Source organism: Amblyomma mixtum, chromosome 4 (assembly GCF_055824585.1).
Source record: "Amblyomma mixtum isolate Tamu chromosome 4, ASM5582458v1, whole genome shotgun sequence".
NCBI lineage: Eukaryota > Metazoa > Arthropoda > Arachnida > Ixodida > Ixodidae > Amblyomma > Amblyomma mixtum.
In genome coordinates this window covers 110262619-110279969 of record NC_143015.1, presented here as the reverse complement: position 1 = coordinate 110279969, position 17351 = coordinate 110262619, and the positions used below count along the sequence as shown (strand labels likewise).

The 17351-nt window shown below is 49.3% G+C and overlaps 1 protein-coding gene across 3 annotated transcripts in view; it reads left to right on the top strand.

The window, feature by feature from the left end:
• LOC149347837 (tether containing UBX domain for GLUT4) overlaps nt 1–17351 on the top strand; it is a 72328-nt gene that overhangs the window by 14385 nt on the left and 40592 nt on the right. For all 3 annotated transcript variants that reach the window (XM_089587549.1, XM_089587548.1, XM_089587550.1), the window contains exon 2: nt 9160–9215. In XM_089587549.1, the coding sequence (XP_089443675.1) occupies nt 9160–9215 (56 nt within the window). The remainder of the gene's footprint in view (nt 1–9159; nt 9216–17351) is intronic.

Below are 17351 nucleotides of genomic sequence, written 5' to 3'. Positions count from 1 at the left end.
TCGGCAATATACAGTAACTGGCAGACGCAGGAAAGCAACGGTGATGTATTGAATGAGGCTGACTTAACGTTCCGCCCTTCACGTTGCGTTCGAAGCAAGCGGGCTGCGTTTCTCCGGCGCACACTTTTCTCGTTTCGCTCCGTTATTTTGCCACTACATAGAAATGCAGCGTTAGGGTGCTGGTCCAAAGGTCGCGCGTTCGAATCCCGGCTGCGGCGACCGGATTTGGATGGAGGCGAAACGCAAAAAGGCACCCGTGTGCTGTGCAATCTCAGCGCTCGTTAAGAGCCCCAGGTGGTCTAAATTAGTCCGGAGCCCGCCACTGTATACGGCGTCCCTCAAGGCCCAATTCGTCGCATCGGCATGTTAAACTACACATACCATATACCGTACGTACCACGATATACCATACAAATATATCAATTACTGGTGCCCGCGCGTTAGTGTAAATCGTTCTCACAAATAGGTATTTATTTCTGATCTTTAGCAAATCTTGTTTACAGATTCGAGTCGCATGCTTCAGTTTGTGCATGTCTTTACTCGTACAAGCGCATTCGGTTCAAAGCAGCTGGTTTACTGGGTTAGTGCCCAACGTGTTCGGTCAGCAGTTGTGTTGCGACACGCGTTTGATAAAAAAAAAAAAAAAATCTGGCGGTCATTGCTAAACACGAAATATTGCGTGAAAGCAAGTTTTTGCGTGTGGACACCAACGCAATGTGCCTGAAGACGCGATTGAAAGCGCGTTTCCTATCTTTTCGTGACTTCTGCATAGATGGAGTTTGATGAAGACGGCGGCGTGCAGTGCACAGCGCGAGAGTGTGTTGCGGTTTAACACGAGGCGTGATTGCGCTGCGGCGATAGCGTAGTGCTCTCGTGCAGTGGCCTGCGAAGCTGATCTGTTCGCGACGTCGCCGCGAGTTCGAAACCCACTTGCGGCAATATTTACTTTAATTTCCCAGGTTTGCCAAGGTCACCCTCATTCAAAGTCTCCTTTATTTCCCGCCATTTCCCGCACCACGTGACTGACTTCAGTGTCTTGACCACACTGCGGCATTTTCCAGGTTAGGAGGTCGATAGGGTTTTCGCACTAAAACGTTTCATCCCATTCAGAGGCTGCGGTCGGGGATAGTGAAGTTCGCGGTGCTTTGCATTGTTTGCCGGATCCGGGTTCGCGTTAGTGGAATGCCCATTCTGTTTTTTAGAGCGCAGCTCTTTGGCGTCCGTTCCTGGGTTTCGCGTCGTCGTCGGCGTCGGCCTCGTAACCAGCTCCGCCCCCCTTTCATCCCCCCAGCGCTATCGGCGTCAGCGGCATCAGTCAGTCGCTGCTATCTCTTCCCTCCTCCCTTTATCGTGTTGTCCGCTTGCTGCGCGCGCTTCTGCCCCCATCGTTTGCCGCTGGGTGTACACGCCGCCCCCCTCTTCCTGCGAGTCTCCGGTTGTCAAAGCGCCGGCTTGAACTTAATTCCTTTCTTCGCTCCTCCTCCAATGCAACCCCTGTGCGGTGGCAATCAGAGAGCCCGATCGGTGGCGGCGCATCTGTATATGTGCACCGCCCGAGCCGAAATGGCGAATACGTGTGAAAAATAAAAAAAAAACTCTGTGATAGCGCATACATGTGTTGCTTGATTTCTTTGCTTCAATCTATCGAAAAGGTGAAACAGCTTATTTGCTGCGCTCAAATTTCGCATTAGGAAGTAACGTAATCGTCGGTAATTTTTTATTTCTTCCGCGCCTCCGCACAACTGCAGAGAAGGGGATGAGTCACTCTCGCTACCCAGCGGGATAAGGGGAGCCGGACAGCGGAGGATTCCGAGAAGACGGGAAAGGTCAAACCTCCTCCGGGAACGTCAGGTCGCATCCCGTTGTGCACGTTCTCGCGGCGAGGCGGATCCGGGGTCAACCGGAGGGTGAAATAACCTGCACCGTGGGAAAGCGAGGATGTTCGCGAAGCTCGCGGTAGGAAGGGAGAATCCTCCGAAATCGTGCTGGTGGAAAGTGTACAAATATGTGTACAAAATAGTGTACAAAAGTTATCTTCGTTCCCCAATCATTCATTGTCTGTATTGTCCTTTCCCAGTTGTTGATTGGTGATGTTTTCCTTTCCCCAATGATTTACTGGGTGGATGTTTGTGCAGTTACCCGATTGGTTACTGTCCCCACCGAGGGCGGAGACATAGGGTTTAAAACCGGCTGTTTCGGCAGGACCGATGGCTGGTTTCGTCACATCGAGTCAGTCAAGTGTAAATAGGTTTTCCCCTTGCTTGTATCTTCCTTTGTGCTGTTAATTGTAATAAAAAGTTAACCTCTGCCGCCGCGGTGGCTCAGCGGTTATGGTGCTCGGCTGCTGACCCTAAAGACGCGGGTTCGATCCCGGCCGCGGCGGCTGGAATTTCTTTGGAGGAGAAATTCTAGAGGCCCGTGTACTGTGCGATGTCAGTGCACGTTAAAGAACCCCAGGTGGTCGAAATTTCCGGAGCCCTCCACTACGGCGTCTCTCATAGCCTTAGTCGCTTTGGGACGTTAAACCCCATAAACCAACCAACCAACCAACCAAAAAGTTAACCTCTCCAGAAGTGTCCTTTAAGCAATGTGATCGAGCAATTCGAATCTGCAAGTCGTCAAGCACCCTTCAATAATCATCAACATAATTTTCCTAGATTGAGAGGGAAACGCAACTGGGATTCTTTCCCTTCAGGCCGTTAACCCGCAGGCGTAGCCCTCGCATCGCAGGAAAAATATGGGGGCGCGGCAGTGGCAAAAGAAAAATAATTTTCGTTGCATGACGACATGGAGTCTTGATTTAAAAAGCTGTACAAATATGCGAAGTTTGGCCCTCTAGAGATGTTAAAACAGCTGCCGAAACGCGGAATACGCATGCAATTATGTTTATGCGAGTTTGATAGTATCTCGTTGTGTCATGCAGCTATTCTATAGAAATTGCTGGCACTATACGGAATAGGGGAAGTTTGGATCGGTTTTTGAGGGAGGAAATGGAGCAGTAATTGTGTCACATAGTGACAGCTTGGGCTTTTACACTCGTGAACCATTCCAGGGCACATAAGGGTTATGTTTACCGCGCGCTCTGTATGACCACACTTCAGTGGTTGTGCATGCTGTGTATGCACCAGCTGAATTTGTATTCCCCCAAAATACAGTTCGCGCGAGTTTAAAGCAAAAACAAAAGAAAAATACATGTTTTCGTTGCATCCGGCCTTCTCCAAAACTTTGCTTTGCCTGCTGCAAACCTGCTTCAAACCTGCTCAAAGCCTGCTCCAAAATGCACTTTTTTCCTGCTCCCACCGGTTTGGTGCGCAAGACAGTTTGTCAGTTACACGTACCCCTGATCTGGTATGTATGCATTGAGCTGTACTGATAACATGAGCACAGTACGTCGCCACAGGGGCTTCGACATGCGTCGTGTAGGATGTAACCATCCATTTGTATGGGTTCTCCCCCTCCTCCCTTTTGCTTGAAACGAAACATGTACCATCCTTGTGGTAGGCCGTATACACGTAGCCAAGAATAGACCGCGGCCTGTTGTGACCTTTGCGTGACAGCCGTAGCGGAGCGTATAACGATCGGTAAGCACGCGACACTCTGTTGTTTTTTTTCGCCGACATTTGCGCCGCGCAGGAAATTCGGCCGGAGTTTCTATGAAAACCCTTTGCAGTTCATGCGCGTGTAGGTTTTTAGTCCGTGTTTACGTCGGGCAAAAGCGATGACATGACGAGTTATTGCTTGTACTGTTTATTTTCAACATGGGTGGTCGTTGTTGTTTTTGCCTGCCACGATGTGCACGTTCTAAAAGCCGCTCTGCCAACGATTGCCTAAGGAACCGGGCGGCGGGGTTTTCTTTTCAGCCGTAATGGGGGAGCCATTGCGACAACCGTAAAGACAAAAAAAAAAAACTAGGAAGGGGGCTTTATAACCGAATTCATGATAGCATTTGGAAGTCGCCCCCCCCCCCCCCCCCCCCCCCGGGATATTCCAAAGGCCCCCCAAATTTTTTTAGCAGGCTTACTCGAAAGAAAAAAGTTGAGTGGATTACTGGCGACTGTTTGGTGGATTAGGGTGGCTTATTAGGTTGATTAGTGTGCAAGAGTGGTTCGGGTTAGCATAATCCCATAGGTTAATCCAGTGGAAGGTAATCGGAACATTCTAGTCACGACCCCCTCGATATTCCAGAGGCCCCCCAAATTTTGTAAGCAGGCTTACTCCAAAAATGAATTAGAGTGGATTACTGGGGGCTGTTTGGTGGATTAAGGTGGATTAATGGATTGATTAACTTGGAAGATGTGGTTCGGGTTAGTATAATCCCATAGGTTAATCCAGTGGAAGGTACTCGGAACATTCTAGTCACGGCCCTCTCGACCAGTCAGGGAATTTCATTGCGGAGAAACCGGGTGGTTTTTGCCAGACGACAAAACCCAAATGCGATCGCTCTGAAAGGTCTCGAAAGATGAGGATAAGGGTAATCCTCACCTCACACGGTCTTAGGACCTATGCTGGGCTACTTGGCTTAAAAACAAGCCCCGCTGTACCCGGTTACTTTTGGCGGTGCATACAGTAACAGTGTACAGAGAAAACGCTTGTCTGTAACACGTTTGGGGCGTGTCTCGGGCTGAACATGCTATATCTACAGGTGACATTTGGTTAAAAATGGTCTGGATGTAAGCATGTGCAGTTAAACTTATAGGATTTATTTGTCATTTTTTGACTTCCTGGTCGCAGCGGTTTTAAGAGGTGCGGAACAGACAGTGCGCTCGTTCTAGACATGCGTTTTGCCCTCTGTACGTAAAGCGAGCGAAGCAATGGCCTTGTCTAGTGCGAGAGGGTTTTCTCTTTTTTTTCTTCGTTTATTACGCTATTTTTTTTTTCCTGGCACGAAGGCGACCGGTTATTTGCTTGGCGCAGTGTTCGCAGAGAATGCTCTCGTCTAGAATTTTCGCCGTGCGCGTACGCAGTTCGTGGGTTGGAGGTGTTGCCGCATAGTAAATGACCCCATTTTTGCGCGACGCTGAACGGTAGACAGAAATTACGGGGGAAAAAAAGAGGGCAGGCGTTGCGGTCATTGTTGAGAAACGTGTTGACCGCGTGCCTGTTCGGTGCGTTCGTGTGTGTTTCTTTTTTTTTTTTTGGTCTTTAGTTCTGCTAGTTTCTCTGAACGAGTTGCATTGATACGTCGGAAGGGAATGCGTGTATATCGGGGTCTTTGTTACTCTTCTTGCTTCATCGTTCTGGGCGGCGAAAAAAAAATAAAAGCGGCTTTTTAAGGGAAGAAAATGGCGCAGTAACTGTCTCACTTAGCTATACAGGGTGTTTCATCTGACTTTGCTCAATTTTTATAAATATGATTTTTGAGTTAGAAGAACGCTTTCTTCAGTATTTCTGCAACGCGTTTTTTTTTGTGTTGTAGACAGATCGACATTGTTCACACACACTTGGCACTCCTTAGTGAGAAACGGCTATTGAAACTTCTTGATGGTTGGTTGGTTTATGGGGTTTAACGTCCCAAAGCGACTAAGGCTATGAGAGACGCCGTAGTGGAGGGCTCCGGACAATTTCGACCACCTGGGGTTCTTTAACGTGCACTGACATCGCACAGTACACGGGCCTCTAGAATTTCTCCTCCAAAGAAATTCCAGCCGCCGCGGCCGGGATCGAACCCGCGTCTTTTGGGTCAGCAGCCGAGCACCATAGCCACTGAGCCACCGCGGCGGCTGAAACTTCTTGAAACATAGCTGGGACCAATTTCTAGCCATTAGGGATCGATTGGATTCCATTTTGTCTTGTGGCAACGTCGGTTAATTGTAGGATGGTCGAGACCAGCGAGATGCTTCGGGAAACCCTAGAGGCGATTAGAGACGAATGCATTAGTAGTAGTATTTGTTTACATATTGTATGAAAATGTTAGTTATATCATGTACTGGGCGGTTCTAAAACATGTTTTTTTTTTTAAAGTCATACAATGTAGGTCCGCATGTAGGGAGGGATCAGTTCCAACGTACTAAATGTCTGTCTGCACACCACCAACACTCGTAAGACGCACACCACCAAATTCCTGCACGCAAAGTCGCCCGCCGCGGTGGCTCAGTGGTAAGGCGCTCGTCTACCGAGCCGGAGTACCCGGGTTCCAACCCGACCGCGGCGGCAGCGTTTCGATGGAGGCGAAACGCAAAAAAGGCGTCCGTGTGCTGTGCGATGTCAGTGCACGTTAAAGATCCCCAGGTGGTCGAAATTTTTCCGGAGGCCTCCACTACGGCACCTCTTTCTCTCTTCCTTCTTTCACTCCCGCCTTCCTCCCTTCCCTTACGGCGCGGTTCAGGTGTCCGCCCAGATATGTGAGACAGATACTGCGCCATTTCCTTTCCTCAAAAACCAATTTCCCAGTTTAAGTGGCCATGAAAAGTTTAGGAGTCGATGCGTGTGTTCGCATTCATACCAACAAATTGAGCATGCGCGTCTCTCATATAGTATACTAATTTATATTTCAGGTAAAAAATGTTTGCACTAATTTCCCATTCATAAACACCACAAACTAAAAAAAAATTCCCCTATGTTTATCTTGGTTTCGGTGACAGGTGGTCTCCTCCAAAGTGTATACTTGAGGGCATATCCGATTGATTCGCGTGGCGGCGCTGGTGTAGTTTTTCCTCCGCACATCCGTGTCCCATGAACCTTTGCCTCCGACTGTATATACTCGCCATCGCGCCCGCTTTGCACAGGCGCGCCCGGAGTTCAGTGACCGTCAGAGTCTTTGTAACAGGTGGCAGGCGCATCCGGTCTTCCCGGCGATCAGATTGTCGTCCCGGCGATCAGATTGTCGTCCCGGCGATCAGATTGTCGTCCCGGCGATCAGATTGTCGTCCCGGCGATCAGATTGTCGTCCCGGCGATCAGATTGTCGTCCCGGCGATCAGATTGTCGTCCCGGCGATCAGATTGTCGTCCACCCCGCCGCGGTGGCACAGTGGTTACGGCGCTCGGCTGCTGACCCGAAAGACGCGGGTTCGAGCCCGGCCGCGGCGGCTGAATTTCTTGAAGGTGAAATTCTAGAGGCCCGTGTGCTGTGCGATGTCAGTGCACGTTAAAGAACCCCAGGTGGTCGAAATTTCCGGAGCCCTTCACTACGGCGTCTCTCATAGCCTCAGTCGCTTTGGAACGTTAAACCCCAATAAACCAAACCAAACCAGATTGTCGTCCCCGAGCAGTGCTATCAAACGACACCCGTGCGAAGCTTCGTCAAGCCTTCTTTGGGGCCGCCGCCGTCCTGCAGTGGTGGTGCCGTCCTGTAGTGCACAGCGCTTTCGCTTTCATAGCACGTAAGCAGACTTAACTGGCCCCTGTGTTTTTTGACCGTGCAGAACGCGCGTAAAAGTATAGGAAAGTGTAGAACTAAAGCTCAAATTAGCTTTATTTATTTTCTTTTTATTATCTGGTTCCATGGGGAAGACATTTTTTTCCCCGTCTAGCCTCTGTTATCGGTCAGCCGCACTTTCGACACCAGAGCCGACGCATATCTTGCCGCAGCTATCAGCCGTGACGTCACGGGAAGGAGCCGCCAATGAACAAGGCGCAAAAAGAAGGAACCCATAGATTGACCCCTGCGAGATACGGCCCTTGTGCTATTCTATTTCTGAAGCGCCGTTTCTTCTTTGTTTTCATGGAAAACAAATATTCCTCCGTATTAACAATGTTATTCAGACCCAGTGAAGGCAATTTGTTAGTTTTCCGGCGCCTGTGCGGGTAATTTCTTACAGTAGAGAGCGATGATGGGCTAGTTTGTATGACATGATTACAAAACATAAAACTCAGCAGGGGGGGAGGGGCAGGACAAAGAGAGAAGCAAACATGACGAGCTCAGCTCGTCATGTTTGCTCCTTTGTCCCCGTCGTGACAGGCGTCGGGACAAGCTGAGCTCGTCCAGTTTGCTTGTCCCCGTCCCCTGCTCAGTTTTTAGGCTTTCTAATAATTTCTTACACGGATGCGCAAAATTCCGTACAAAGTGTCTCGCTGGCAGGAAGTGGTAACATCGAAATGCCATATGACTTGTCACGTAAGCACCCTTGGTATTGTGTACAATCACTTTCTCTTTTGAAGCTGCACATTACGCTCGAAGTTGAGAAAAAATACATTGATCTCATTATCGATGGCAGAGTATATGTCTGCGTCAAAATGGCGGACGACATGCTACCCAGTTAACTAAAATGCAGGGTGCCCCTAAAAACCAGGTAAAATCAGGTAAAACCAGAGAGAAAGGTGATTTCTTTTTCAGATAATGAGATGGAAGGGGTGCTTAATCACCTTTCTCTCTGGTTTTACCTGATTTTACCTGGTTTTTAGGGGCACCCTGCATTTTAGTTCTAGCTGTGTTAATTGTTGGCGCTCATCCCAGTTAACTGTTTTGTGAGATGATATTTACTACGTTCGCTCAGCAGCATAAAAATACCAACTAATTTGCGACGCCTGAGACAAATGAATCACTGCTCAGTGAAGCCCACTCTCGGAGAAAGCTGTGAGCTTGCTTTGTGCGTAATAATGTACAGAGCGCCTTAAGGCATTAAAGGTGCACTGAGAAGAATCTGAACTCGTCTTTTTGCCGCGGGAACTCGATCTACGCGTTCCGAGCATTCTTAGAAACTTCGATTCATTGCCCTGTGTGGCCGATTTTCCTAATTAAATGGAATTAACGTCCGGCTCCCGCATTTATTTGTTTTAATTCTCCCCGTACGGTGGGCGGAGTCGACCAACGCGTGGAGTGCCTTTCACCCAGTCCCGTGGCGGCTTTGCTTTCGCTTCATTTTGTTTTTTAGGTTTCCGTGAATAAATAGTTTCATTCGCAGATAATATAGCCGCAAAATAAGCCCGCAGAAATAAAAATACGCGCGGACTATTATTTGAATTATTTATTTCTCTATTCATACAAATACTTATAGCACCACAAGGCTATAATTGCAAGAGGGGGGGGGGGCATTAAAGAAAAACATGTGCAAGAAATGAGCTGGTTCCAGGACAGAAAGCACGCAGCAAAACACAGTTAATGTTGCACTCTGACCCAATATGAAAATGGGTGCTGGGTGAGGTTTTATGGCCGGTTAAAAAATAGCTATCGAAGAATCGGGCAGCGGTGACACGTGCCGATTCTGTTCTTTTGGTTGCAGATTCTGGAGGATGCCTGCAAGAAGCAACTGCTCAACCCGGCCGACTACAATCTCTTGTGAGTGCGCAGTTACCTTGTTGCCGTGCTTTTTTGGATGCTCGCTGAAGCCTGGTCTGTGCGTCTTTCGCGAACGTGCGGCGCTCTCGAAGCGTGTCGAGTTGATACGAAGCGTGTCGAGTCGAAGTTGGCCGTGTCGAGCTGACTTCTCAGTTCGGAGTTAGCCCTGTCGGATTAATGTGCAGACGGTATGGCAGTTGAGTCAACGTGACACTTATGAAGTTCGTGCCGCGCGGTATTGACGACGGTTATAAAAAAAAATGGCGGCCGATTCAGCGTGGTTAGGCTGAATGCAAATTAGAAGCGCTAGCACTTCGGTTTTCGCTTCGGTTTCGGTTTGAGGTTCGGTTTTCAAGGTCGAACAAGCTCCATACAAAGATGTCCGGAATCGTATACTTAAGCTCCGCCTTAAGTGTATGGCGCGGTAGCGTTGATGGGTTAATTTCAGGTGCTGCCACCGGTGGGGCTTGCGAGACCCAAGTTGCGTTTTCCATGGCCTCCGAGATCGTCTGCAAACGAGCGCGTGCGCGGGTGATCTCGGAGGCCATGAACTTTCCAAGAAACCTCAAGGTCCCGAAGACAGGCTTCAGGCAGTCAACATCGGCGAAATCTGAGATTGGGTGTTTTCGTGTTAGCGGCCTTAAAGAGCTGTATGTGGGACCTAAATTAGAGCCATGGGCGGTTTGAATTTTGCATTCGGCTTTCCCTTGCATTGGTCGCGCATTTAACCCACCTTAATTTTTTTTTCTGTAATTTATAGCGCATCATAAAAGAGTTCTGGTATAGCGCGATTCTCTTCCCCGGGGAGAAGACTGCGCAACTCGCGCATGCGCAGTTGGTAGCTCCGTGGGGAAGCTGATTATGTTGATTCACTATTTCACTATTTTTATTAGTCGGACGAAATAGCACAGAATGTTGAGCTAGCTGGTAGGAAACGTTTTAATGAACTGCCCAGAGACGCAGGCAGAATTCAGTAGATAAGACAGGCGGCGACGCTCGGCTGTAGATTTATTTTAAAAGAACGAAACATATGCGTATTCATAAAAGGGTTCGCTTGTGTTAGAACAAAAGAACCCACGAGGAATTGTCTTCAGGTGCATTGACACACAGCAGCTCACTGTCAAGCGAGACATCACAAGGGTTGCTGACGCACGCGTATTCTTGCGAATAAGATAGACCTCAAGTGACTTCCCTGGTCAACTGGCCATCGTGTCTGAACCATTGTTGTGCTGAAACGAGGGACAAAAGTTGCAGACATAATTTTTTTTTGCTGGTTCTTTTGTTTTCGCACGTGCGCACCCTTGTCGTAAATGTGTATTTCGTCTTTTTCTATCAAACATTCACCTGAGAGCCATCACCATCAGCCTCACTACGCCCGCCGCAGGGCAAAGGCCTCTTCCCATGCCTCTTGCCAGCCGCGGCCACCGTATCCCCGAAAACTTCTTGATCTCATCCGCCCACCTAACTTCCTGCCGCCCCCTGCTAGGCTTGCCCAAGCCCTTTTCTTCCTGTTGATTTCGACCAGGATGTCATTAATCAGCGTTTGTCTCTGCGCAGTTTTAGAAGTGATTTGACGAGACTACGTCATTGTCACACACACCGAGCTGTGTGTGTGTGTGTCGTTTTCGTCTTTCTGCCGTCGTCTGCAAGCGCTGTGGATTCCGTAATGATTGAAAGAAACCAACTGTCCCAGCAACAAACCATTCGTCAATGTGTCGCATCTAGCGGATGCACATTAACCTCATGGCTCACCAGGGTGGAAATTTGGGCAAGTCGGTATTGATCCATAACATAAGAGTAGCGCAAAACCAGGACGACGGACAAAAGGGGAGAGAACACACACCAACAACACAGGCGCTAACTTCCCACTGACGAAGAAAACCAAACCCAACCAAATGAACGGAACCTGAGCAAAAGTAGCGCATGCGCTGACCTAAGATAAAAAATCGAAAAAAAGGTGCGATAAAATGCGATAAAAAATGAGAGGTCAAGGATGTTTTGAACCCAAGAAGTCCAGCTCTCGTTTAGACAAGGAAATGGACGGAGTACTAACGCAGTTATCTTGTAAGGCAGCAATCTGTGCAGCTTCCACAATTTCGCGAGTTAGCTTATCTCTACTCTTAGCAACGACTGAGCATTTGTCCAAAAAAGGCACGCACTTGCAATCTTTGCAGTGCAAAGCTAGATTGCTGCCGGTGAAGACTTATACCGAAGATCATGAAGACTTATACCGGCAGCAATCTAGCTTTGCACTGCAAAGATTGCAAGTGCGTGCCTTTTTTGGACAAATGCTCAGTCGTTGCTAAGAGTAGAGATAAGCTAACTCGCGAAATTGTGGAAGCTGCACAGATTGCTGCCTTACAAGATAACTGCGTTAGTACTCCGTCCATTTCCTTGTCTAAACGAGAGCTGGCCTTCTTGGGTTCAAAACATCCGTGATCTCACATTTTTTGTCGCATTTTATCGCACCTTTTTTTTTCGATTTTTTATCTTAGGTCAGCGCATGCGCTACTTTTGCTCAGGTTCCGTTCACTTGGTTGGGTTTGGTTTTCTTCGTCAGTCGGAAGTTAGCGCCTGTGTTGTTGGTGTGTGTTCTCTCCCCTTGTGTCCGTCCTCCTGGTTTTGCGCTACTCTTATGTTAACCTCATGGCGACGGTGTTCAAGCACTCCGACGTCATGGAAATCCATGAAGTTATGAACGTATAGTGCAGTGGAATCATGTTGGAACATAGGGAACCTACGTGTCCCAAATCTCATGGTCAGTGAAGTTATTTCTCTCTCACTCTGCCCTAATGACTTCGACCACCTGGGCTTCTTTAACGGGCGATGTCAGTGCTCGTTAAAGATCCCCAGGTGGTCGAAATTATTCCGGAGCCCTCCACTACGGCGTCCCTCGTAGCCTGAGTCGCTTTGGGACGTTAAACCCCGATAAACCATCAAAACCAATTCTAAAAAAAAAAAAAAAAACTATCTGCAGCATCACAACTGTAATATAATTTTTTCACCAAAGACCACCGCAGCGGTGGCCTAGTGGCTTGAGCATCCGCCTCACATGCGGGAGGTTAGGGGTTCGATCCCCAGTGCCGCCGGGTACCCACCGGTGATGCAATGGGTACAAGCTTTCCCCTGGCCTGGTGCTCGGCTTACTCAGGGTGAAATGCTTGGGAAACTGGTCTTGGACCCCGCCTTGAGCAAACGAAAATACCTTGTGCCATGGCGCTGTTTGGCCGCAGATGCCCTTGCGCCATGAAAATACATCATCATCATCACTATCATCATCTTCACCAGGATGAGCCGCATCATGCGTCGAGTTCTTACCTTGGAGGCTGCCTGTGCCAGTATTCTGGAGATATCGGCTAAGTGGGCATGTCCGGATGGGCGTGGCTCGAACTGGGCCCATTTCCTTGCTTGTAAAGCAGCACAGACATACAGAAGAAAATAAACGCCGCCCCTGTCTTGAATCGCGTTTTTTGCGTCGAATCTGGGCCCCGTGCACCGCCTCTAAATCAAACATTGCCGCCCTTTTAATGCTTCCGAATGCCATGTAAGTGTTCGTGTAGCGCAAGTTTTATTACATATTCACTTTTCCCACTACGATTAGTGATGCAATCAGTAATATTGTCGCGAGTGGAAGAAAAAGACGAGTAGCGATTTCGGCGCGCCGAAGACGACGTTGCTGCTGGTGGACCTGCCTGTTTTGTTCTGTGCTCTCTGTCTTCACCCGTTCTCGCCGCCGGCCTGTACGTCAAGCCGTGACATTTGGTGGAGGTGCGGGGTAACGCATCTCATGCAGCGCACCCCGCCTCGTAGTTCGAGCCCCGTCCTAAGTCCTGGCCGTCGAGTTTTCTTGGAGGAGCCCTCGGCAGAAACTGAGACTCGCGCTAGCCGACGTCAGCAAGGCCAAGCGCCGGAATTCGGACTCTTGCCCGAGGGATCGCGGACATCTAGGACAGCCAACGTCACCATGGCGTCCCAGTCACAACAAACCGACCCCGCGATTGCGTCGAGGATCGTCTACGTGCCTGTCACTCCAAGATCTGTCGTCCCGTTCCGTGGCGATGGCCTCGACGATGTTGAAGACTGGGTCCAGCACTATGAAAGAGTAGCTCGACATAACGGGTGGACTCCCGACCAATGCCTGCAGAATCTGTACTTCTCCCTGGAAGCCACAGCAAAGTATTGGTTTGAGAACCATGAGTCTTCTTTAACATCATGGGAGACATGCAAGAGCGAACTGGTGCGCACGTTCGCGAACCAGCACCGGCGACAGCAAGCAGAAGATCTGCTCCACGCTCGCATCCAGGGACCCACCGAAAGCGTCAGGAGCTTCGTCGAAGACGTGCTGCGTCTGAGTGCCCGCGCCGACCCGCGGGCTACTGAGGAGAAAAAGGTACGGGCGTTGATGAGGGGTGTCCGGAATGACATCTTTGGAGGCCTCATACGCAATCCTCCGACCACAGTAGCCGGATTTGTCGCCGAAGCTACAAATATCGAGCACGCATTGGCGACAAGAACCAGTCACTTTCAGAGACTGAGCGCCCTTCCTGCCGTCTCAAGTCTTGCCTCGTCTGGCCTGGGCGGAGTTGGTCTAGCCGATGTTCGAGAAATAATTCGCGACGTCATCCGCGAGGAGCTGAAAAAGCTCTTCCCTTCTCCTGAGCAGCCCGCCTCTGTCTCCATCGCGTCGGCCGTTCGCGAGGAACTGCGACACACGCTGGCGCCAGAAGACGTCCCAATTGTAGCTGCAGCCGACCCACCAACTCTGAGCTACGCCGCCGCAGTTCGTCGTCCGCCTCCCGCCCATCGCCAAGTCCAGAGCGCTCCCGATTCTGGCCTTCAACGCCGCGAGTTCCTGCACCCGTCTGATGCCCGCCTGGGACCGCCGAGACGCAGGAAGACCGACATCTGGAGGACTGCGGACCGGCGACCATTGTGTTTTCACTGCGGTGAGCCTGACCACATGTATCGCTCCTGTCCATACCGCGAGCTTGGCCTAAGGGGTTTTAACCGGGCTGATCCGTGCCCCCGCTACGGTGAACAGCCCCGCGACATACAAGACTACCTTCGACGTTCTCCATCACCGGTTATAGCTTCTCCTCGCACCTCCCGGTCGCCGCCACCTCGCCGCCCACCATCCCCTTCTCGCGGGTTTCGCCGTGAGGAACCAGTGATGGCCGTGATGGCCAGTGGTGGTAGGAAAGGTGGGTCAACAGGCGTCAGCTCCCCTGCACGTGCAGCTGCAACCAATCGGGGCGGACGGAAGTGCGGAATACGGGCCGACCTTCAATTTTTACTTTTACTTTTGTGCTAAAATTCATTGTTTTGTTCTTTTAGTTCTGTTAACAAGTTTGTTTTAGTTTTTCGAGCACACATTGTTTTGTCTCCCGCTCTTTCATAGTTTTCTAGTATTGTAAAGCGTATCGTCACATATTGAAACTATTTCGTCCTGCCTAAGACGTGTCGCATTGAGGCCGGGAGTTTCGTATATGATACGCGGAGGGGAGTTATTGCTGTAGGCGTTAACGAACGACACAGGTGTATGTTCACCCGCTACTAAAACCTCCTCACTCTTGCTTTTGTCCGCGTGGAATTTGTCCCTGATAGTTATGTAATACGCGTCAGTTTGTCAGCCTGTACTGATGAACATTGTGATGTCTCATCGGGTGCTGATGCAATTACGGATGTCCAACCTCACCAGGGCTCGGTTTCGGCCGCGCCCCGCTTTCGGGTTGGCACGTCGACACCATTCGAACGCGACTTAATTGAACTGATTTCGACCTGCGAATTGATATAGAAAATGACCGGGCCAGGGAGGAGTGGGCGCGTTTCACCCCTACATGCAACGCTGTCACAAGTGCGTCGTGTGGCTGTATTTCATTGGAAATTTTTTTAAGTGCATTTAGGTTGTCGCCATGCCGTTTGCGGTTTCTCCTCGACGAAATTCTCCAGATTAGTCGAGAGAGGTCACGGGACATTGTGACGTCATCACAGTCGCCCGGATGGGCCATCCTGATTCGTCGAGGGGGGTCACCTGATTTTGTGACGTCATTGCAACCTGTCCACCTTGGCATGTGGGCCCACAGAATTTGGCACTTAGCCCAGCATTAAAATTTCTGAAGTAGGCCCACGCCAGAAAATGTATTACGGTGGATTAAGGGGTAGGATAAATGCAAGCGCTTGTGGTAATCAAAGGGAATGTACTCGAAGATTCTAAAAGGTGATGATTCGTGCATACCATAGAACGGAAATGGATTCGGGTCCTACCGGAATTCTGCGGGAAAATCGCAAGAACATTAGACACTCATTGTAGACAGCATAGCAGGCAGTCTAAAGGCTGTCACGATGCACTTTTGCGTGCAGTGTTCCCGGCTCTTTCTGTGCAATCGTAAGTCATGGTATGTCACCTTTTCTTCTTTAAATGACTATAGGCGCCTAACTTTTGGGAGCGTGTTTTCTTGTTTGAAATGATGCGTAAGCCATTATTATACATACATGGATTACCACATGGTATTCTCCTGCGACCGCTGAATAACTTAAATCGGATTTTTTTTTTTGTGCTGCCTTGTTTCAACCATCGAACGATAACTGTGACGTCGAAGTGCACTTATAGGTCACGTGAGGCGTGGAAAAACTGCAATGAAATTGCTGCTTCTACATTCTCTGTTATTCCGGCTCTCGAGGAAGTCTGGCTTCAGCACTGCGGTGAAGTAAAACGACAGACAACCAACCTTACAACGCGTTTACTGTAGAGGTTATCTTGTGCTGCTAATTAATTTCGCCCTTTTTCTTCTCCACTTTCAATAGGCTAGTTTTCGAGGCTGCATTTCGTGGATACAAGGTATAGCTTAGCTGCATGCGAACAAACTGCTGGCTCACTTTTCGACCGATGGACGCTGAAAGTTTAATTTTAGCGAACTGCTTATTTTTATAATTAGCTAGTGGACGCATGATAGTCGCTTTATCGAGAACTTTTGCCACTTTTTAAGCGACGCTTGTTTACGCACCTTCTTCTTTCTCTCCCTTTCTCATTACGCCTACGGTCGGATACAACTTGAGTCTGCAGCGAAGCTCCGCCCACATTCAAGACCGCCGCACAGAATTCCTCCACGAGGAAAAAGTAGTCCTCTGCTTAAACGTTTCTTGTTATCTAAACAAGAAGCTTATCATGAGAAAAAAGATTATGAGCTCTAGAATTTTTATACCTGGATTGTTTGATATATTGAAACATTAAAAGGCTGACTTGGTTTACAGTTGCGATTGGCCAGCGGATTAATACAGGACGCCGTGGGTCGCGGCCCAGTGTTAGCAACTGCTGTTTTTTCTTAAAGTTGTATCCTACTATAGTGGCAAGCATCTCGAGTAAATAAAAAAAATTTAGTGTTTCTCCGTTCAGCTGCCACGCATGGTGAACGCGTCTATCATTTGTGCCGCTTATTTTATTGGTTGGGTGTGTCAGGTGCGCTGGTCAGTATTGCTCAGTGGATTCGCCTTCTATAATGCCGTGTAGCTGTTGTTCTGCTTGGAGAAAAACAATGTGTGTGTCTGTGTGTGTGTGTGGGGGGGGGGGGGGTGGACAGAAGAAACGGAACCAACTGTTCCGCGTTACCAGTGTATACGCTTCCGGTGCGGCAAGACGCGGGCGTTGACGTGTGAGCTGTTCGTGATCTCATGTTTTGTAGCGCATCGCATTTCCGGGACCATCATATACTGAGCGCCTTGTTTACTTCCTTTCGGAAGCCCCCGTTTACTTTTTTTTTTTGTGTGTGTACGCCCCGCACTCTCCACACTTCCAATGCAACTGCTACGTGTTCGCAGGCACGTTGTGCTGTGCCTGATAACCCTAACGTTCCTTATTTTAGGAACACTGAAGCCAGCTCCGTCAGTCAGTTTTTTTCTTGCGAGTATATCCGGGACTTTCGTAACTCCGTTTCGCGCTTGTCGCGACGGCAAAACAAGCTCCCATTGCTGATTCAGACTCGTGTGACATTGGTGGCGGCGTCGAATGTCGCTGGTTTGATTTGTGCACTTCGTTTGATTTTTGCACTTTTCGGTTTTCTTTTCGCCTTCGCTGTTGTGCGGTGAGAATGCGCTATGGCCGGATACTACTTGAGTCTGCGGTGTAGCTTCGCCCGCATT